The following is a 22,785-nucleotide window of genomic DNA, read 5'->3' as shown; positions in this document are numbered from 1 at the left end:
ATTGACACCCCAACCTCCTCCTCCTCTCTCTCTCTCTCTCTCTCTCTCTCTCTCTCTCTCTCATTCGTGCTCTCTCTCTTTCGTTCTCCCTCTTACTGACCAAGAATCCAATTAGTGGTCAGTCTGGGGGGATTTCACTGTGAATCCTCCACCAGTCTGACATCAGAGATCTCTGAGTCACACACACACACACACACACACACACACACACACACACACACACACACACACACACATACACAGGCAGACGCATAGACACGCATACAGGGACACATTCACTCTGCGAAGATACAACGTGACACACAAAAACACACACACACACACACACACACACACACACACACACACACACACACACACACACACACACACACACACACACACACACACACACACACACACACACACACACACACACACACACACACACACACACACACACACACCTTCATCAGCAGTAGACAGTTGGCCATGGAGTACATGACCCTGCTGAGGCGAGACCTCCACAGCTTAAGAGACCCTAAAAAAAAAAGAGAGAAGAAGAAGACAGATGGTTTATATCTTAAAGGGTGACTTCCTATTTTCATTCCACCTGCTTTTCTGGGCATCCCTCTAACGTCACCCTTACCCCCACTCTTCTATTCATTGCTCTTATCCCTCCATCCCTCTCATTAAACCTCCCCTACTTCCCCTCCACACCAGGGTTTATTTTAAGGCGAGGTGGTAAGGAAGACACTGCGGCACACTCTGCTTTCCTATTTTCACTCAGACAGTGCACCCCGTGGAAGAGTTAGTGTTCAGACCTATTAGTATTCATTGCTGCACGTGTGTGTGTGTGTGTGTGTGTGTGTTGGGGAGAAGAGCTAATCACTCAGTAGGGGTCTGATGTGTGAAGGCAAGGCCCTGCGTTATTGACTTGACTTGACTGTTGACTGTCTGCGTGGGTAGAGAGAGGAGAGACAGAGGGCACAGCTATTACACTGTGCTTTTAGAAGGGGGAGAACCTGTCAGAACTGGCGCACCCTCACACATACACTGGTACACCCGTCACTCTGACTATTTCCCCCAAATTATAAGCAAGTGTCTTGGTACATTTAGCTCAACTTCACCAAGTGCCTTGCTGTTGTTCATCACCTTGAATTAGCTGATTAAATGGCTTGTAGTCACTTTAAAAAAAAAAAAAAAAAACTGACACACAGCCTTTGGACAAGTTGCTAAATTAGTGATCACAGGGACTGCAAACGGAAGACTCGGAGAACACTGCATTATTAAGACGTATTGCTGAGTTGAGAAAGTCTAAAAGAAGAGAAAAGGCAGTCTATTTACATGTGGAGGTGTGTCTACATAAAACTGGTGAATTTCAGATGAAGGTGGCTGCCTATTTCCCCAGCACACTTGCAGATATGGGTGGATTGGAAAGGATTGATCTGTATCGATCTGTTTGGTGTGAAGGGCTGAACAGACCGTTTGATATTCAGCGCGGGTACCGCAGCAGTAAGGTGCTAAACACTTTTAGAGCACCGCATTGGTGCGTTTATGTGGTTGAAAGTGTGTGTATGTGTGGCCGAGGCATGCTGCAGTCCTGCACCAGGTGTGCCTCTGACTCAGAGTGTGTTTTTGTGTGTGTGTGTGTGTGTGTGTGTGTGTGTGTGTATTACCCACTGGGGCACATGACCTCACTCTCCTCCCACAGTGTGATGCAGTCTGGGACTGTGGCCAGGTCTGGAGCCAAATGTCTGTGTGTGCGTGAGCATGTGTGTGTGTGTGTGTGTACACTTACCTTCCCTGTTCTCCTGTGTTAGGGTGATCATCATGCCATCCTCAGCCAGTCCTTTCTCCAAGTTCTCCAGAATCTGTTAACAGGAAGGGAAAAATTCAAACCTCAGAGGGTGAAGTTGCTTCACTGCCAGCGCTGAAGGCTTTTAATGTATCTGTTTTAGAATCTGCATATTCAATAACTCTAAAATCCAACCATATTTGGCTGTTTACACAGGTGGGCTGAAGGGCTTGTGTGTGCTTTTCTGTGGGTGTGTAGTTTTATTGTGTGAATACTACAGGGTATGCATGTCTTCATGTTCATCCAGAGGCTGTGTTCATGTGTGTGCGTTGTGTATACTAACAGCGAGGCAGACGGTTTTGAGATTGTGCAGGCGGTCCAGAGCCTCCTGGGGCTTGACCAGGTACTGGGGAAGCTCGGCATGCAGCAGCCGCATGGAGAACGGCACCATGGAGCCTGCGCAGGAGGGAGGGAGGGAGGGAGGGAGGGATAGAGGGAGGACAAGAAGAAAACAGGAGACAGAGGGAGACAATGTGTGAGGGAAAAGGGGAAAATAAGAAACAGGGTGGCATGAGGACATAACGGGAGGGAGGGAGAGAGAGAGAGACAGAAAAGAGAGGGAAGGCGGAGAGAGACAGAAAGACAGAGTGCGAGATGAGAATATAAACCTATCCACCCACACACAGACAGCCCTGGAGGCAGGAACCTACAGATGGCATTGAGCTACGTATGGCTGCTTATTAAACCCTCTCATCCCTCTCCCTGTGTGTGTGCTGCACAGCTCCATCACTCATCTTTCTGACACGCACATACTATAGCAGCATCACCCCACGCACACACACACACACACACACACACACACACACACACACACACACACACACACACACACACACACACACACACACACACACACACACACACACACACACACACACACACACACACACACACACACACACACACACACACACACACACACACACACACACCTCCTGAGGAAGAGCCTATATTCAGGTGAGTTCCTGGGCTTTGATCAGAGTCTCTTTGATATTGTCATCAGACCTGAAGCTCAGCTAGCTGGTCCACCTTTGGCTGCGGCTTCTGCCATTCTAAGTATCTCAATTTCTATCTCTGTAGTCTATCTGCTTGTGCTGTCTATCTATTAGGGGTGGTACGGTTCATGAAAAAACATCCAAACCGTTCGGTCCGCTTGTCTCGCTTCGGAGCGTGTGTGTTCGACCCATGCCCAATGTAGCCTCGTGCCCGTCAGGTGCCCGTATGTGACCTCAGACAGTGTGTTTCCCTTTCGCGCGAAAGAAGAGGTGTGGACAAGTTACCAACAAAACGTACAGCGAAAGACTTTTAAAACCTTTACAGTGTCTGTTAAAATTAACTGAGAAGGAAAACAACGTGTGAAACCACAACATTGTACAGACCCCGAACACTAAAAAGTAAAAAGGTACCCTGTAAAGTTTGTCTTTAGCAGTGGCGTGATGAAGAGTATGTGCCCATCTTGTTTATATTCTAGCACATGCACGAGGACGCACAAGAGCACATCCATGGGTGACAAGATACGAACAGTTCCCATCAGACCAGCATTCATGACAGCGACAGTTCAGAGCAAAATCAATTGATTTAAATGGAAACGTCTCGATCGGTGGATAATTTCCACGTGGATGTCTTGCATTCAAGTTCGGTGAATTTTGACATGCCAATTTTTGCCACTGACCGATAGCACACCGCCATGACAGTTCTGACTTTAAGGAAAGGTCAAGTGTGTCCAAAATAGAGGAAACTATATATAAGCTGCATCACATCATCCAATTTTACACTTAATTCTCCGGCAAGTTAGCTGGCAGTTGGCTATTCTTGTGTGGCTGGCTAGTGAGAGCGTGTTCCCGGCCAGCTAGCACGTTGCTGTTGTGGTTAACTTGCCAGTTGCAATAGTTCACTTACTATCCCTGCAAATAGTCACGACCAGGGCCATAGCTACCACCAAGAAACTAGAATATCTCTGTGAATGTATGGGGTTATTTAAATATAGTACACATGTTCTGTTTTTACGGAACCTCTTTCCATACAATTGTTAGAGAGCTGAAAGATACACAAAATGTACTTTGGTGAGAAACCCTCAATGGAAACAGAACTGTGCTCGTTTACAGGAAAACTCAACAGGGCACCTTTAAAGTCGGAATACGCCGACTTATTGGGAATTTAGTTTATTCACCGTAACCCCCAAGTCGATACATACCCTTCTCATCTCTGTGCGTGCTGTAAGGCTGTCTGACGGCTCCAGCGGCATCAGCCCATCACAGAACATGCAGGTGAATGGTTCCAGTAATCCTACTGCTCCGAATAAGTGACAAAATAACATGTTCCTTTTTACATGTTGTGATTTGTAGAATGACAGCGTGTACAAAAAACAATGTAACATGAGACACAGCCATCTTCTAACCGTAAACAAACCGGGAACTATATTCTCAGGCGGAAGAGAATATAGTTCCCGGTTTGTTTACTGTTAGAAGATGGCTGTGTCTCATGTTACGTTGTTTTTTGTACACGCTGTGACTCTACAAATCACAACATGTAAATAGGAACATGTTGGCGTTATTTTGTCACTTTTGTCACAATTCGGAGCAGTAGGCTAGTTGGAACCAGTTACCTGCAGGATCTGTGCTGGGCTAAGCTAATGCTGGAGCCGTCAGACAGCGTTACAGCACGCACGGAGATGAGAAGGGTATGTATCGACTTGTCTTACTCTGGGGGTTACGGTGAATAAGCTAAATTCCCAATAAGTCGGCATGTTCCTTTAAGATTGTGTGAAATGCATGTAAGAGATTCAAGTTCAGATATTTAAACATTCTAAGGACTACCATATATATATATATATATATATATATATACACACACACACACACTAAGGGTGTGAATCTTCACTGGTCTCACGATTCGATTACAATTATCCTGTCAATGATTCGACTCGATATCCCGATGCATCACCTTCTCAATATTATTATATATTGCTCCACATGGTTTTCATCAACTAATTCAAGCAGTCAGGAATATATGAACTCCTCTTTTTATTGGATCTGCTCCAAAAAAAAAAGAAAAGAAAAAAAAAAGACACTTCCTGAATGTAGCGCAGTCTAAAACACAACAGACAAAAAGGCAAAAACAGAAAAAGCAGCGACCGGAAAATCAAGTAACATAAGTAGGCAATAATCGATTATGATCTGTCACTGCATCGATGGCTCACTTTTCATTTGCTTTGACACAAAATGCTCATATTATGCTCATTTTCAGGTTCATAATTGTATTTAGAGGTTATATCAGAATAGGTTTATGTGGTTTAATTTTCAAAAAACACCATATTTTTGTTGTACTGCACATTGCTGCAGCTCCTCTTTTTACCCTGTGTGTCGAGCTCTCTGTTTTAGCTACAGAGTGAGACATCTCACTTCTGTTCCATCTTTGCTGGGAGTCGCACATGCGCAGTAAGGACTACTAGCCAGTCAGAAGCAGAGTATGAGGGCGTGCCACGCTAGCAGCTAGGCGAGCATTATAACGTGTGTTACAAAGTGACGCACATTTCTCACGGAAGTAAAGGCTGGACTACAACAGAGCTGTTTGGAGCAGTTTGTGAACAGTGTTTTGTATTGGAAATGGTAAGTCCCTTTGGGGGGGACTTTGGGCTTTTTCACTTTGTAAACCTTTGATGTGCACAAAAAGATATATAACACAATAAAGGAAAGGGGAAAAGCCAAAAAGCATAATATGAGCACTTTAAAAATTCATGAACCGTTTTCTTCACTCAACCACCACTTAAACTTACAGTCCATTTTGCACGTTATACATGCGTGGAATTGGAAAATGTATGTTCAACACAAAATTACTTATGAGACTGCAATTTGCTTTGTTCTGCCACATCTACATCTTAAAAAGGAGTAGTAAAAAAGATAACATAAACCCCTAATTGGGAACTACAACACTAAGTGCCTCTTTTCATTCCCTGATTACCTTAGTGAAAGACTCGTGCCAGGTGAGGCAGAATCCAGAAATTTGGGTAACTGTATGGGACAATGTGGCGTTTCACCGTTCTCTTTCAGTCACAGACTGGTTTACAGCCCATGCCAAGATGGTGTCACTTTTTTTTTGTGTGTTTTTCCACCTAACTCTCCGTTCCTCAAGCTCATAGAGGAATTATTTTCCTCATAGGAGGTGGAAAGTTTAGGACCACCAGCCACATGGTCAGATGTGCCTCTTGGACACAATTAATGCTGGATGTCTGGACATATCTGCAGAAGATTGCCAGGGATGGATCAGGCATGCAGGTGTATTGCATGAGAGGACATACTGTAAGGTGTGATGTGGATGAGAACTTATGGCCAAATGCAGAAGACGGCGTTGACTAGCGCTGTTGTATTACTATATGTGTAGCTATCTTATACAAGTGTGTATAGTTAATATGTATAATCCGTTTTGTATTGCATTACTGGAATTACTTTAGTTTAATTCAGTGCACTTGGAATTACTCTCTGCAAACAATGGCAAAAGCAATAAAGCCTATTAAAGCATATTGCAGCATCTCTAAATCATTTCTGTGACATATACTTTAAGGTGGCATAATCCATGCAATAAAGAAGGGCCCTTCCGTCTGTTGTAATGGAATCTTGTTTTCAGTTTTTATGCGCCACATATTTGGAACAAACTTCCAGAAAACTGCAGGTCCACTGCAACTCTCAGTTCTTTGAAATCAAGGCTGAAGACCTTTCTTTTTGATGTTGCCTTTCTTTACATAATTGTTTAAAAATGTTTAACTGCTCTTTAATGTTTAATTTCTTACTTAATTATAACTTTTATTCTCGTATTTTATCTGTTTTTAATTTTTTTTTAAATTGTTTTTATGTAAAGCACTTTGAATTGCCTTGTTGCTGAAATGTGCTATTCAAATAAAGCTGCCTTGCCTTGCCTTATGCTAAGTAAATCAATAAAAGATACAGACAATAGTGATCCTTAATGTAATGCCACCTGTTAGTGTTGTTTTAGCTCATCATTAAATAAGTGACAAAGTGTTACTGTTGGGACACAGAGAACTGTGTGAGTCTTAAACAAGTGACTTGTAATAAATGCCCCCAGTCTAGTATGCATGTTCATCTTTTTGTCGGGCTGACATTAAACCAGTAAACTGTTCGTGCAGAGGCCAAAACTCTTTCATCCAGCTGAGGAAAAACAGCAGGGAGCCCTTTTTCAAAGAAGCTGGGAAGGTTAGCATTTGACCACAAGTTCATTTTATTCAACCTATGAGATGACTTACTTACTTTATTGTTTAAAACATGAAACGCATCAAGACTGAAAGTAAAATATTAAGATACTGAACTCAACTTTTCATTTGGCAAAGAAATACCTAACAACTGACGGACATTGATTCCTTCTTGAGCACCGAGTCGATCCTAATTTTTCGGAGAGTGATACATGGGCACAGTCTCTTAAGGCGTTCGAAGAGTGCGATCATGAGTAATAGATAGTCGATGCAAGCGCTGGGCCGGAGAAATGTTCGACTTCTGATGCCAGGCTACTTGTGCCAGTTTGTCTGCGAGCAACTAGCAGGGCACAAAGCGTTTAAATTGAGCAATGGAAAGTCAATCGGTGCTCTCTTTAGAAAGCTGTGCCGTGTAGCTTCAAGTGTGCTTTTTTTTGTACAACTGTGTGTGTGTGTGTGTGTGTGTGTGTGTGTGTGTGACGCGTGCATGTGTGTGGTGTGCGTGCCGCTGTGTTTCTGCTACTGCCTTCACTGTGGTAGCCTGAGGGGCGAAGCAGATCCAAAGTAATGGGAATACATTAGAGAGCAATTCATGCAGTGTAAAAAGAGGAAAAACAAAACCAAAGAACTGCTGGAGACAAGTGGAGTTGTTGGAGCTTCTCGACGATACAGTCTAATATCAAGCGCCTGGCAGAAACTTTCCTTTGAATATTTAATAGGACAGTGCTGGTATGCTTGTGTATCCTTAAAGAAATGTGGGTAAAATGCAAAAATCCTTTTGGATAGCAGGCTTATAACACATTTAAAACTCACAGATACGAGTTTTAGAGCAGCTTTTTCAGCCCTATCATAAATAGTACTGTTCGACCCTCAGTCAGCCTTCAAAGAGAATTCACAGAGCAGCTTTTGAACAAAAGAAATATGGAAAGAGATATAAAACAATACATGATTTTTACAATGGAAGAGTTTGCAGATTAAAGTTTCTGGGATCAATATCAAAAGTGCACCTCCTACATCAAAGGTTCAAGAATAATGGCCCCAAAGGACAGAGGGTGGTATGGTTTAACACAAGCTGAGTGAGTGTGTGTGTGTATACCTCTCCTCCCAGGGTAAACAGTGGGGTAGTACTCATAGTAGAGGTCTGGTTGATCCAGGTTGCCAAAGGGCTCAAACTCCAGTTCAGCGTTTTGGAAGAGGTTCAGCTTGGTCAGGAGGGCCAGCCGCACAAACCAGAGCTGGAATACACACAAACAGCCCCGTCTATTTGTTAGATGACGGGATAAGACATTAATCAAATATTTAGCGTACAAAAAACCCCATTAAATACACATCATGCTAATTCTCCTATCTCGCCTGGTCACAGCTATACCGCCCTCTGTCAGTTATCAGTCAGGGCCCTATTTTAACGATCTAAGCGGAACTGTCCGGAACTGTGCTGCGCCGGGTGCAAGATAGGGCCCTCAGACTCTATGTCTATGTGTTTTTGTGTGTCTATTGCCACATTTCCACGGCACGGTATGTCACAGGATCCAGATGTGACATATACGAGCCAGATCGAGAGCGTTGTCGCGTCAAAGAGGATGTCACGGCAGTTTCACGTGCCAGCGCTATGGGGGTCAGCTAAGAATCCCGCCACATTGCCGGGGTACTATCTGCAGTGGAAAAGGAAATCAAGAAATATACCTGGTACTAAGAGTGAGTGGAGGAGAGTCGAGTGGAGCTGTACAACGCAGTGAAAATGAGGCATTAGCCTTTTGACTAAACATCCTTAATTAGTCCCAAAACTGTAAATATTTCCCAGTTAATTTGGTCAGAATCCAGTTATACAATAATGTAATGAAATGTCTTGGCTTTCATTGTACATTGATAACATTTGAATCTATAATGTAATACATCATTGGTGCAGTATCATCTCTTGTTCTTACATAATTAAAAAAATGACATTATGGGGTTGCAATCCTGACGCAATGTTTTGTTCCAAAGCCCAACCATTTGATTTGTGATTGGATTTTTTCAAGGCCAATACTGATATTGAAGACTACAGAATCTGATGATTTAATGTCCAATATTCACTTTCTAACATAAACAAAGGATAAGGATGCCTTATATGTATTTATTTAAGAATTGTGTCCAAGATATGTACTGAGCTGGACATTTTATGTTTGAATCAAATGAATGAAAACGTCACTGTGCTTATGCTGTGTACAGCTTCTGCACATGTGGAGAGCACAGGCTGTTCCAGGACCATGTGGCGTTGTCATGAGCGTCTGACAGCACAAATGCACTTGGACAGAAGCCCAGGCATGTGCAGTTGTGTCCTGATGTGATAGAGTTGGGGATGGACTACCTCCCAGTGATACAACATGGAAGGATCCAGAAGCCCCTGAGCAGCATGGCAGCCCCCCAAAAACTGTTCTCTCGACCCTTTTCTTGACTTTGTAACACCACAACATCCTCATTAAAAGGTGCAGTAGGTAAGACTTATAAAACTAACTTTCTGTCATATTTGCGGAAACTGACCCTATGTTCCAGTAGAACTACATGAAGCAGGAAATTAAAAAAATATCCGCCACCTCCAGCCTGTAGCACGATTTGCAAAAATCCACAGATCCCTGTTCAGATGCACCAATCAGGGCCGGGGGAGAGACCGTTTTGGGCTTTAGCGGAAAGGGGGGAGGGACTGAGAAGTTGTCGATGTTCAAATGTTTTGTCTAAGTCCTGGATCTTCCCAGTCCTACCTACAGCACCTTTAACACAGAGTCTCAGAAGCCGGGTGCGGCTGCATCGCTGCTGGTGATAATAGCCAGTGGCGGAATGTAATTAAGTACATTTACTCAAATACTGTACTTCAAGTACAAATTTGAGGTACTGTTACTTTACGTGAGTCTTTTCATGCCCCTTTCTACTTCTACTCCGCGACATCTCAGGGAGAAATATTGCACTTTTTACTCCACTACATTCATCTGACAGCTTTAGTTACTAGTTAAATTAAAAATTAAGATTTTTGCACATAAAACACATGTAGTTTATAAAATCTGATGTTTTATTATAAATTAAACTAGCCAGCAATATAACGGCCTACAAGTCCAGATGAAATGATTAGACCATTAAACACACAACTGTTTGGATCCTTTCCAGTTTCTCAAATGGGAGGATTTTTCTGCATTGAGTACTTTTACTTTTAATACTTTAAGTACATTTTCCTGATGATACTTACATACTTTTACTTAAGTAACAATTTAAATGCAGAACTTTTACTTGTAACAGAGTATTTTTAAAGTGTGGTATTAGTACTTTTGCTTAAAAAAGGTCCCATGGCATAAAAATTTCACTTTGAGGTTCTTTAACATTAATATGCGTTCCCCTGCCTGTTACCTCCCCTTTCTCTGCTTTGCCCGCCCAGAGAATTTGGCCCACCCATGAGAGAGAGACATCATGGCTTTCGAACGAGCAAAGTGGCAGTTGGTCAAGGCCACAACCCCACCCTCCACCTTTCCCCCCCCTCTCTCCTCCTCAATAGCTACAGACACAGAAATGGCACATCTTAAGGAAAGCTCATTGTGGGACTGGCTCTAGTGGCTGTAATTCTGCACCAAGGCTGAATTTCGGGAAAGAGACTTCAGATACAGTATTAGGGGACCACTAAGGCCTATATAAAAGAGACTTCAGATACAGTATTAGGGGCCCACTAAGGCCTATATAAAAGCATCCAAAGAGCACCATGTCATGGGACCTTTAAGTAAAGGATCAGAATACTTTTTCCACCACTGATAACAGCCTAGGCAAATTTGTAGAGTAAAACGTCTTTACGATGCACTTGGAACTAAGGGAGGACACAGGGAGCCTCAAGAAAATGTTGACTGATTGTGTAAAGCATGTAGTCTGCTCTCTTGAGTGCACATTTTGTCACATTTCCAATGTATAGTGCCATCTAGAGAGTGTAGAGAAGAAGTAATGATTACAGCATTGTCATTTGTAAGATTACTTCTATAAGGCCTAACAGTAGCTAAGTTTTTTTTAATGTATTTTTTATTTCACGTGCATTTCAAAAGGAAGACAATTTAACCATTTAACATCCACTTCCCTTATGGAGATTGTACACCTTAATTAAAACAATTTTGATCATTCCCTTATGATGCATTTAAACATTTTCAAGGATTTATTACTTTGTTGGACCGCCAGACTGCTTGAAAGGTAGGGAGAAACAATATTTTTTCAGTTTAAGTTGTATACTCTGCAATGCATCTGTAAGATGAAAGTCTGATCTATCTATATGTATATTACACGTCCACATTTATGTAACTTAGTATAGGTCTTCCAGTCTGTTCAGCAAAGTGCTAAGTAGGGCTGGCAATCGTTAAAAAATATTCAATACCGGTACCAATACCAACACTGTGACTTTGATACCGGTTCCTAAACTATACTTTTTTCGATACCAAGCTTATGAAATCCATTTTAACAAAAAGAAATTAGAACATTACGGCACACATTCTTATTTTTCAGCTACTACGTGAGCCATCTCTGTGTAACGTAGAGTTTTCCTGCGTGTCTCTCGATCACAGACATTATTAGATCTTGGTAGAAGCATGCTGCATGCTTATTGGCTCACTGATGCTGATAAGATTAGCTCCTTAGGCATTGAAATTGGGTATTGAATGATGAGGCTTTTTTTTTTGATACTCAATACTAAGGAGGCAATTCGGTCGGTGCCTAAAAAGTATTGAATTCGGTACCTAAGCCCTAGTGCTAATGTCCTGTGGGAAGAACAGTTGGTGGTAAAAGGTTAACAGAGATGCCTATTAGTCATCATCTTGTTGTGATGCATATTAAATTTAGAAGAGAAAACAACTAAACACAGAAAAAAACACACACATTAAACACATTTTAAAAAGGGCCACACATTCAAAACCTGGATTTCACAACTGTGCCAGGATGTTTTAGAACGTAGAACAAAGTAATATGCAGCATGAGGCAAAAACAGAGTCGATTAACTTAAAGTCTCATACACTGAGCTTACCACAGGGGTGGCCTTCTTAATGAGCTTATGCAGCCATCCATCTTCTGGATGGAGCTCCACAAACCCAGCCATAAAAATGTGCTAGCAGCAACACTAACAAATAGTATAAAAGGACAGTAGAACAAAACTAACAAGCGCGTGGTCATGTCTTACAAACTGTGCTGATGTATTCTAGGAGAGGGAAAAAAATCCACATCCGTCCCCCTAAACTCAACATAGTATCACTCAAAAATAATTCTATTATCAGTTTGGATTCTAAAGAAAATGTCCAAAAAATGTAATTAACTCCTAATAACAAAATAATAGGGTAACAAATAACTAATAAATGGTTATACAATTTCAGTGTGAACATTTCAATACATAATTATTTAAGTATTAAAGAATTATTGGGTTTATTTTCAGTGCAAAATCTACTTCATTTTTAAGTGCTATTTTGGAATTGTTACATTAATTTGTAGAACAAGACCTGTCTTGGCTTCACTCTCCAACACAGAGAGACAGACAGATGAATGGACAGATGAAGAGAAAGTCGCTGGCGTCTTACCTGCAGTGAGTCGGTGGTGTGGGAGGTTGGCTGGCCAGCCTTTCCGTATCCCTGACCATGAGCTGTCAGCAGCCGGCCCGTCAGATCTATCGCAGCCCGCCAGTTTTTACTGCTCTGCAGGGGAGAAAAGACACAGCACGCTGGATCTGAAACACACAGCGTGACTGAGTGATGGAAAAATAGACGAAGACCTGGGGGCTAAAACACATCAACGCGGTTCCAGCTATCATGATCACAAACACGCTCAAGGGGACACATCACTAACAAGGTATCACTTCGGAACAACCGACTTGTTTCGAATATTCAAATGCATCTATTGAACCACCCACGTTTAGAATAGAATAGAATGCCTGTTATTGTCACTATACACATGTACAATGAGATTAAAAGCAACTCCTTTTCCAGTGCCAACATGTACGTAAAATAAATATAACCACATACACACTCACCTAAAGGATTATTAGGAACACCTGTTAAATTTCTCGTTAATGCAATTATCTAATCAACCAATCACATGGCAGCTGCTTCAATGCAGTAAAAACAGTAAAAACATCCAGTATGAGGCAGTCCTGGGGGGCGAAAATGATACTAGAGGTCAGAGGAGAATGGGCTGAGTGCTTCAAGCTGATAGAAGATCAAATTTGACTCAAATAACCACTCGTTACAACCGAGGTATGCAGCAAAGCATTTGTGAAGCCACAACACGCACAACCTTGAGGCGGATGGGCTACACCAGCAGAAGACCCCACCGGGTACCACTCATCTCCACTAAAAATAAGAAAATGAGGCTACAATTTGCATGAGCTCACCAAAATTGGACAGTTGAAAACTGGAAAAATGTTGCCTGGTCTGATAAGTCTCAATTTCTGTTGAGACATTCAGATGGTAGAGTCAGAATTTGGCGTAAACAGAATGAGAACATGGATCCGTCATGCCTTGTTACCACTGGGCAGGCTGGTGGTGGGGGTGGTGTAATGGTGTGGGGGATCCCTTTCACCTTCAGAACTTCCTTAATTCTTTGTGTCATTGATTCAACAAGGTGCTGGAAGCATTCTCTAGAAATGTTGGCCCATATTGATAGGATAGGGTCAAACACGGTATTAGTCTGGTGTTCCTAATAATCCTTTAGGTGAGTGTATGGTTTTATATTCAGTGTGATTTCTCAGGGTCTGGGCCTGTCTCCAGTGTTCTCACTCAAGGACGAATGTTTCAGCTAATTTAAAGGATAACTCCTGTTTATTACAACTTGGGTCTGATATATTATTCATAGTTTCAGCTATCATTCCTGAGCCCTGGGAACTTTAAAAAATTTACAACACACTCTAGAACAAGGTCCATGGCAAAAATCAGTCTTCAAGCTTGACAGTTCATTCTTCACCTAGGAAAGAACAGTTTCAAACCAATCTCAACTCAAAGTCCACTTACTCACTTGTTCTGGTGCTTTTTCTTGAATTTCCCCTTGGGGATCAATAGAGTATCTATGTATCTTTTGGCCGTATCACACAGTCCAGCAAAAGATTGGGTTTGGTCAGTTGCCATGGACATGCAGACGCTCAAACATTACATATTCCTAAGGCTGAATACAAAGGCATTCAGAAATCACAATCTATTTGTGTGTGTGAAATGTATGCTCCATATACTGCAGTGTCCTCAAACATTCCCACAATGGAGCAAAGAGTAGCAAAATAATGGACTAACTTTTCTATTGGTAGAACTGGTGCAACCAACTTTCTCAGTTGGTCGCACCCCTTTCTTGCTACAGCATGGTATTAATCAATGACTTTGCATGCTGATGAATATTTAATAAAAAAAAAAAATTAAAAAAAAGAGTTCATTTGCATACTTAAAGTGATGATTCGGAGTAATTCTAATACGACACCATGAAAGCTAAACACCTCCAGAAACATTTCACCTGGGTCAAACATTGAGTAGCAGTAGCAGTGTCAGCTGAATAGCTTAGCGCCATTAATGGCTAGTATCTTGTAAGTTACCCCACTAATAATTCGAAATGATACCAAACGTCTACAGTAGTAGCAAATAGGTTATGCTCTCATAAAACGATGGATTGGAAAGTTTGTAGGTACACCAGAAAGTTATGAACACTTGCCTGCTCTCTCTCAGCTCTCTGTTGCTGCTGCTGCTACTGCAGTTAGACGAGTGCTTAGGGACCGCCTCTACAAATTACTACAACCGAAAAGAGATACAACAAAAATATTTATTAATTCAATGATTAAATAAGGTAATGTCTCCAAACTTACCTCAATTATTACTTGTCTCCTGCTAGTTATACTACAGCACTTACTTAAAAAAAAAAAGTTTAATTAATAAATATATTTGTTGGATCTCTTTTCGGTGGTTGTAATTTGTAGACGGCCCTAAGCACTCGTCTTACAGCAGCAACAACAGCAGAGAGCAGAAGCAAGCAGGCAAGTGTTATTTACATAAACTTCTGGTGTACTTACAAACTTTCCAATCCATCGTTTTATGAGAGCATAACCTATATGTACAACTGGTAGACGTTTGGTATCATTTCAGGCATTATTAGTGGGGTAATTTCATTAGATATAAACGGGGTCCTAGCCCTGCTTAAGCTATTCAGCTGATAACGCTACTCTACGCTAACTCTCCCAATGTTAGACCCAGGTGAAAAAAGCTTCTGGGGGGGGGTGTTTGGCTCGAGGTCATGGTGCAAAGGACCCTAGGGTGAATTACTCCGAACCATCACTTTATGTTTTGCTTAAGGATTGACAGTGATTTGAGACTTGATATTTGCTAAATATTTTAATCTAATTGCTATCTGAACATTACTTTCATCTCTAACCGCTAAAAATAAGCCGGGAGTGGCTCAGTGTTTCGGGTCCTGTATCAGCCCCTACAGGTTTTGTGTTTCTTACGGTTGTTGTGCATCTTCAAAGTTTTGAGCTTAAACTGTGTTGCTTAATAAAAATATAAAAAAAGTGCAGCAAATTCAAACACCTGTGTCATTGTTGCCTCACTGTTTGGTCCCTAACAAAGTTCCATTATCTTACATGACAGTTTTAACTCTAAACTGATAATGTCACATCTAAAGCTGCAAAACAAAAGTCACTACATATGAAATGAGGCAGGTATGGGTGTAAGCGCACAACTGAGAGTGTTCACGCCGATGTGTGGGACTGGAGGACAAAGCGCCCACTCACACAAACACAGTGGACAAATGAGCATGCGCGCGCACACACGCACACACACACACGCGCACACACACACACACACACACACACACACACACACACCTTGATATTAGCAGCATCTGCTTCCACAGGAGGTGGTACAATAGGTAAGTGGGGGACAGAGGTGATGAGGTGGTGGTGGCAAAGGGGTGGGGGGGGGTAGAGTCACCCACCCCATCAACACACATGACAAGGTCGGCTCCCCGATTGGGTCCTAAGTGCTGTGTCATTCATCACAGCCAGGGAGCTAATTAGGAGAGCGAGAGAGAGAGAGAGAGAGGGCTACTTTCTCTCTAGTCATCTTTATCACAAAACTCATCAGCCTTTTCCCTCTCCTCTCTCTGTTGTAGCTGTCCTCTCTTCCCCATTCATCTTCTCTCCTTCCTCTTCCCCATTCATCTTCCCTCCTCCTTTTTTCTCTCTCTTGCCTGCCTTGCTGCCTCTCTCTCCTCCTCAGGATACTCCCATACTTTCCTTCTCCCTCCATCTTGACGCTTCCCCTTCCCTATCGCCTATACTCTGCCGCCCCTCCCTCGCTCTCCTCTCCTGCCCTGTGCCAGTAGCTGTGCTGCCTCTGAATCTTCATTAGGGGGGGAAATGAAGCTGAAAACGAGGAGGCAGCCTGGATGGCCAAAAGCAGCTGCAGTCACTCACACACACACACACACACACACACACACACACACACACACACACACACACACACACACACACACACACACACACACACAACAGTACACCGCTGCAAAGCCACAGGGCATAAGAAGACAGGTGTGCGAGGGTGCGTTTCTAGGTGTCTGTGTGAGATTAGGATCTCTCACACACACACCCCCTACAGTACACTGCTGCAAAGCCACAGGGCATAAGAAGACAGGTGTGCGAGGGTGTGTTTCTAGGTGTGTGTGAGATTAGGGTGACACACACACACACACACACACACACACACACACACACACACACACACACACACACACACACACAGACAGACAGACAGACAGACAGAGGATATGGATGGAAGAAGAAATCTGACCCACATGTAGTGAAAGAGCACAGAAGTCAAAGTTGGTCGTAGTGGAAGGAAGAAAAGAAAAACCAGAAACTCTGGGCCAAAAGAGTCAAAAAAAGAAAACAAGGAGCAGTGGGTAGCAGAGTGGGGAGCGGGAGATAAGGAGAAGGGAGCTGAGGGCCAAGGGAGCTGAAGAGAAGCACCGCAAGGAGCTAAAGTGAAAAAAGACCCCACAACGCTGGAAAAGTAAACTTCAGCTCAGGCCTTATGTAATGATGCAGCATTGCTGCTATGCATAAGTTCATGGTCTGATATTATCTTACACCAGCCTATAATCTTAGGTCTTGAACCATACCAGTCCAAACCAAACATTACAGGCATATAGTAATACATGATCTGTGAACTGAGCAGACAGCAGGCAGGCTTTGTGTTTTAAGAGGCAATCTTCTGTGACTAGAAGGTCTCAGGGTCAGTCTCCACTAAAGATAGTTTGCGATTGTGAGCGCCCTTGAGCGAGATAATGACGGACGTCTCTGCTTTACTGTCATCTCAAATGGTTGAACCTGTGCTCTAAGCCCGCTGATGAAAAAAGTGCAAGAACAATCACAGACTGGACTGTGTTCAACATGCTAATTTAACATTTAGAATGTATTCTAGTAGTATGTAGTTATTATGTTTGAGTCTTGTCTCCCGCTGTGAAAATATCCTGACTAAAATTCATACCATTATCCAGTCTAATATATTTTCAGTTTCAGCTCTTGTCTAATAGCGTTTTTACACAGACCTGGCGTAGCCCGCTTTAGTCACACTGGGTAGTGCTAATCTGGGATCACATGTGTTTCCACAACAGGGGATAGCCACACTTTTGTTGTCCAGCTTAGCAGCAAGGCCAACCGGGGCCAACCTGTGACAATCTCTGCCCTCAAACCAAGCAGCGTCTTGCACTGATTGGCTAAACACTTGAGGTTAGGTTGGTGACTAGAGAAAATACACCATATCTATGGATAAAAGACAAGAGACTTGTAACTGAATGTCTCTGGTTTGGAGTGAAGTTTCACTCCTACGTTTGTAGTATCATCGAACAGATATCATATACTGTATATGGAGGCCACTGAAATCAGCATTTACGGTTCAATTTATAAGTTTATGTGGAGTGGAAGCCAGTGAATTCATGAGCTGATGATAATGAAAAAGAGAGCCAAATCTTTTATTATGGCTTTTTGTGGAGCAATGGCTGCTACTTGGAGGTGTGTGCGGATGCACAGTTGGAGCCAGGAGTGGTGGGATTGTGACGTGAATGCCTTCACTGAAACAGATTTTGTCCCAATTTTCAGGATGTCAAGGGCTACTTTTAACTACATCGGTCAGCGCTTCTCCGCAAGACTCGCTGCAAGACACTCAGTTCATGAATGAAATTAATTCAGATATGTTCAGACTGAGGTCGCGTTGCAAAAAAAAAAAAGACCTGTATCTGATTAAGGACCACATAAGAAAGTGGCCCAAATCTGAATTTAAAAGATGTTTTCTGCAACCTGAACATAGCATACTGTGGTGTGTCTGAACCAAAGCAGCTCCAGAAAGACAAGATAACAACACCTTTAACCATGTTGTATGGTCCCATCGTTAACATTCACAGCTCGCCAAAACTATAAATGGCCCAATGGTTAGCACTGTGGCCTCACAGCGAGAAGGTTCTGGGTTCGAATCCAGGTCGTTCCGGGCCTTTCTGTGTGGAGTTTGTATGTTCTCTGTGCCCTTGATCAAGGCACTGGCTTACATATCAATACAATACATTGTCTGAGAACCATGAATGTCTGTACAAAAGTTGGTGCCAATCCATCTGGTAGAAAACTTTGAAGCAAATGGGATCACCAAAGACATTAGGGTCCATCATCTGGGCACCATAGATATCTGTCCCAGATTTCAGGCCGATTCATCCATTAGCTGTTTCAGTCTGGACAAAAGTAGTGGACAGACCTTACGACATTACCATCCCTAGAGCCTTGCTGCTAACATGACTGAAGAGTTCAGGTGAACTTATAGTATTTCTCATTTAAGAACATACAAAGTGCTTTGTGATAGTTTGCCATAAATGCCATCATGCATACAAACCACGCTGTCACTCCCCAGGTTTGAATGATTTCAATTAACACAGAAAGGGCGTTGGGAGGACATAAAAATAGAAAAACAATAGTCTGATGGTGATTAATAATTTAGCTCAGCTCAAATGACTCCGCAATAAGGCATAATCAGATCCCCCCCAAATCAAATGAGGAGGCATTACCATGGTGATTTATTGCCAGTGACATTAAATTAGGAATTGACTACAAAGGCTTGGTGAAAGAAGTGTGTAATGAAATTGTGTAGGCATGTCTCTAGCACCATAGTGGGGTAGGGCGCGATTTCCTTTTGTTTGCTGCTGCTTGTTTTTGAGGACGGTGGATACCGCACCTGCCTTTGTTCCACACAGAACAAATACACCAGACAAAAGAAGGAAGATAGGAAAGAAGAAAGAAGTCAGATATGACCCAAAAGAGTGACAGTGTGGTACTCAAGATGGTTCCCAAAGTAAGTGCTCAAAACCAAGAGCCACTGTGGCAGCTCAAACCTTTCAGTGACACAGAGAGGCAAACTGTAAGACCTGTAACCGGAAATGCAAAACCAGAAATGCTCAGCCATGGCATTGCTTGCATATTTCGTTCGTCATATGTCTTTTATCCTATAAAAAACAAAAAAAACACCATACGGACATGCTAAAAACTTGTAGGGAGGGGGTCTTTAACTTCAAAGAGAGCACATGCCTAAAGCATGTTAAGCATTACAGAAAACAACATGGATTGTAATTGAAAAATCTGACTTCATTAGTACTATAATGCTTCACACACTCCTACATACTCACACCCACTCAGACAAAAGTGTGCATTGAAAATGTACACACATTACGCTCACACACACACACATATACATAATTAGTCTCGTCGCAAGTTTAAAAGAGGTGAGGCTTCTAAAATGTGTTGACGATCGTAAGTGTGCCTTTCCTTTGGTAAGAAAAAAAGAAAAAAAAAGACCTGCATAACAAAGCTTGGCGAACAAACGAACGCCCACTTGTTCTCTCACAAGACCCGAAAGCCTCCAGGCGGATCAGACTTAAAAAGGCTTCCTCACACCAGCTTTGGTTAACACAGGGAGCTCCCGTGCTACTTCAATTAAGCCCCGGAATTTTAGATGAAACAGATATAGGGGGGGAAAAAAAACAACATTTGTTATATGCTAAAAGTCATTGCAACAGTGGCTAACTTGACTTTGATGCCTCTGTAGTTGGTCTACAGACACTTGAACCAGGGGACAGAATATTGCCCTCAAGCTAGAAGACAGTCTGCTTGGCTACTGTACTGATATGAACTTCACACAGCATCCATTTTGGCTCCCACAGGAGATCGCCGGACTCCTCAAACGGTATCGCTGAAAGACGTCCAGACAACAACTGGCATCATATATTATGTGAAGACACAGTACTAGCTCGTGGCCTGTAAGAGAACTCCACATAACACTCCCTAAGATGGCTCAAGACAGCTTCAAAGTTCTAAGTGATGAACCTCTGGGTAATATTAACCACTGATGGACTAGTGGGCTACTGGATAACTTTTGATGGTTTGGTTGTCAACAATAACAGAACGCCCCACTTCCCTTTTCCTCTTGAGAGTGCTGCGGAGAACTGTTTTAAAGAGAACTTCTGTCTCAGGCCTGATTCATATCCAATGACTCACAAGGTACAACACACAAAGTCGTTATTATCCAACACTGCGAGACCTGAAATTTTATGCTGACCGACTTGGTAAGGTTTACCAACTGGCCCTCATTTAAATATTGGACTTACAAAAGTTAACTGCTGAGATCTTGGAATACAGTGACATCACTACAACAAAGTCTGATGAATAACGACTTTCGATTTTTATGACTTTATGTATCTGTATTATATGTTGTACTTTAAATGCTTTGTATTTTAATGTGCCATCTACCTGCCCAGGGAATACGGTCGGAAATTAGCAATTTGCTACAACCTGGTACAAGACATCTATGAAATGTTTTTTGTGCACTGTCCCTGTTCAGATAAATACATTACAATTACAATCAGAATCACAAAGAAAGATGGGGTTAGAAACAACAGCTGTCAGACAATTAAGAAGGCAAAAATGTCTATACTGAGCTACAAAACAGCCACAAAACCTGGACATAGACTGGGATGATATTCGCCAAAATGGGAATAATGACACACATATTCTGCAATAAGTCTTTTGTCTCCAAGTAGGGATGCACCGATCCGACTTTTTCAGTCCAGATACCGATGCCTGGGCTTTGTGTATCTGTCGATACCCGATACCATTGTTGAATTAATAAAAACTATATAACTTCCACCTTATACCTTCCTTCCACCATGTGGAAGAGACTAAAGGAACCAGACTTTCCTAACTAAACATTACTTTCCTAACTAAAGCCTGGTTCACACGGCAGGATAATTAAGCTGATTTTAGCCCCGATTCACCCCTCCTGACAATCTTAAGGATGCTCCGATTATCGTAAAATAATCTGATCAGATATTCCTGCCGTGTGTGGGGTGTTAAGACTGCGCTCGTCTGCTCGGAAGGACGTCGGGACCGCTCCGATCTCAAATCGGGGATATCCAAATATATATAAATAATATAAATATATAATATCCCGTATTTTTTTGGCCCGATTTCTCCTCGTGTGTGGTGTCCCCCGGGGACAAACGAGCACGCAGCCTGTGGACTGTGGCGTGTAGCCAATCAGAAAGCGAGGTGACGAGGCGGCGAGGAAAGCACCTGGGAATGCTCGGGAGTCAAATCGGTTCGTGTGTGATGTGTTGATTTTGCCGTGTGCTGCGCACCACACACTGTACGACCAAAACTGTTAGACCCGTGATTTTTCATCGCTGTGTGTGGGGTCTCTCAGGATTGGAAAATCATACATACCGACAATTTTAAAATCGTCCCGTGTGAACCAGGCTTAAGACAAACTAACATAAATGTAATGTATTGAATTCTTATTTATGTTATTTAAAAAAACAATTGTGCATTCAAATTGAAAATGGAATGTAATCAAACTTCTTAAAATGAATTTAAATAAATAAAATGTAGCAGTAGAAACAAAATAGTGAATACTCTTCCAGCATGCGACACACGTGCTGCTGACGAATGACGTAGGATGTGCTGCGACGGAGAAAAATAAATAAAAATAAACTGGATCTGCGGCCACGGCCTGTGGATCTGTTAATTTTTCCGATCCCTGATCCAGCTATTTTGTCAATATCGGGGCCAATATCTGATCTTATTATTGGATTGGTGCACCCCTATCAAGTGTAGATAAACTAAACCAAAGAAAGAACACTGTGTGAAGTGGGCGAGCTTGGATGCATGTGTGCCATATGTTAGTAGAACTGCAGCGACATATCACTAAGAATCAGCATGTACCACTAAAACAAAAGTGGCTTACCATCAGCATCTCGATCCAGACCAAAATGTGACAGCGTTCCTGGCCTGCATATCCTACACAATTCCCAGTCAGATTTAGCAGATTTTTGCATTTGATGATTCAAATGCTGTTTGTTTCTCAATTGTCAACTAGATAAGCAAAATGTGGCCATATTTCACTTCTGGTAGACTGGTTCAAACTGATGTATAGCTATTTTTATTTCTGTTTAAATTACTGTATGCAGTGACTCCCTCTAATTCGGGCGATCTTCCACTTTGAAAAAATAATTCAAGTTTCTTAGAACATATTTCCATTTTAGAAAATGTTGGTTATTGAGGTTGGAGGTTATATGAACTGATTTTGGTTGGCTGTCCTGGCCTCCCCTCTACTTCTCCCTTTGTCTTCCCAGTGACCTCTGCAGCGTGGTCAGCAGTGGGCTAGTCTCTGGCTCAGCACCACCGTGGGCTGGCCTCATCTGT

At 42.3% G+C, this 22,785-nt stretch overlaps 1 protein-coding gene across 1 annotated transcript in view; it reads right to left on the bottom strand.

Moving 5' to 3' along the window:
- Positions 1-22,785, bottom strand: part of trappc12 (trafficking protein particle complex subunit 12) — a 45,676-nt gene that overhangs the window by 8,802 nt on the left and 14,089 nt on the right. The window contains exons 4-8 of the mRNA XM_039785582.1: positions 12,602-12,715; positions 8,137-8,275; positions 2,121-2,233; positions 1,781-1,853; positions 447-520 (exon numbers count right to left, since the gene is read on the bottom strand). Coding sequence (XP_039641516.1) covers positions 447-520; positions 1,781-1,853; positions 2,121-2,233; positions 8,137-8,275; positions 12,602-12,715 — 513 coding nt within the window. The remainder of the gene's footprint in view (positions 1-446; positions 521-1,780; positions 1,854-2,120; positions 2,234-8,136; positions 8,276-12,601; positions 12,716-22,785) is intronic.

Source organism: Perca fluviatilis, chromosome 20, assembly GCF_010015445.1.
Source record: "Perca fluviatilis chromosome 20, GENO_Pfluv_1.0, whole genome shotgun sequence".
Lineage (NCBI taxonomy): Eukaryota > Metazoa > Chordata > Actinopteri > Perciformes > Percidae > Perca > Perca fluviatilis.
The sequence above is the reverse complement of the archived record's forward strand: the minus strand, read 5'-3'. Positions and strand labels throughout refer to the sequence as shown.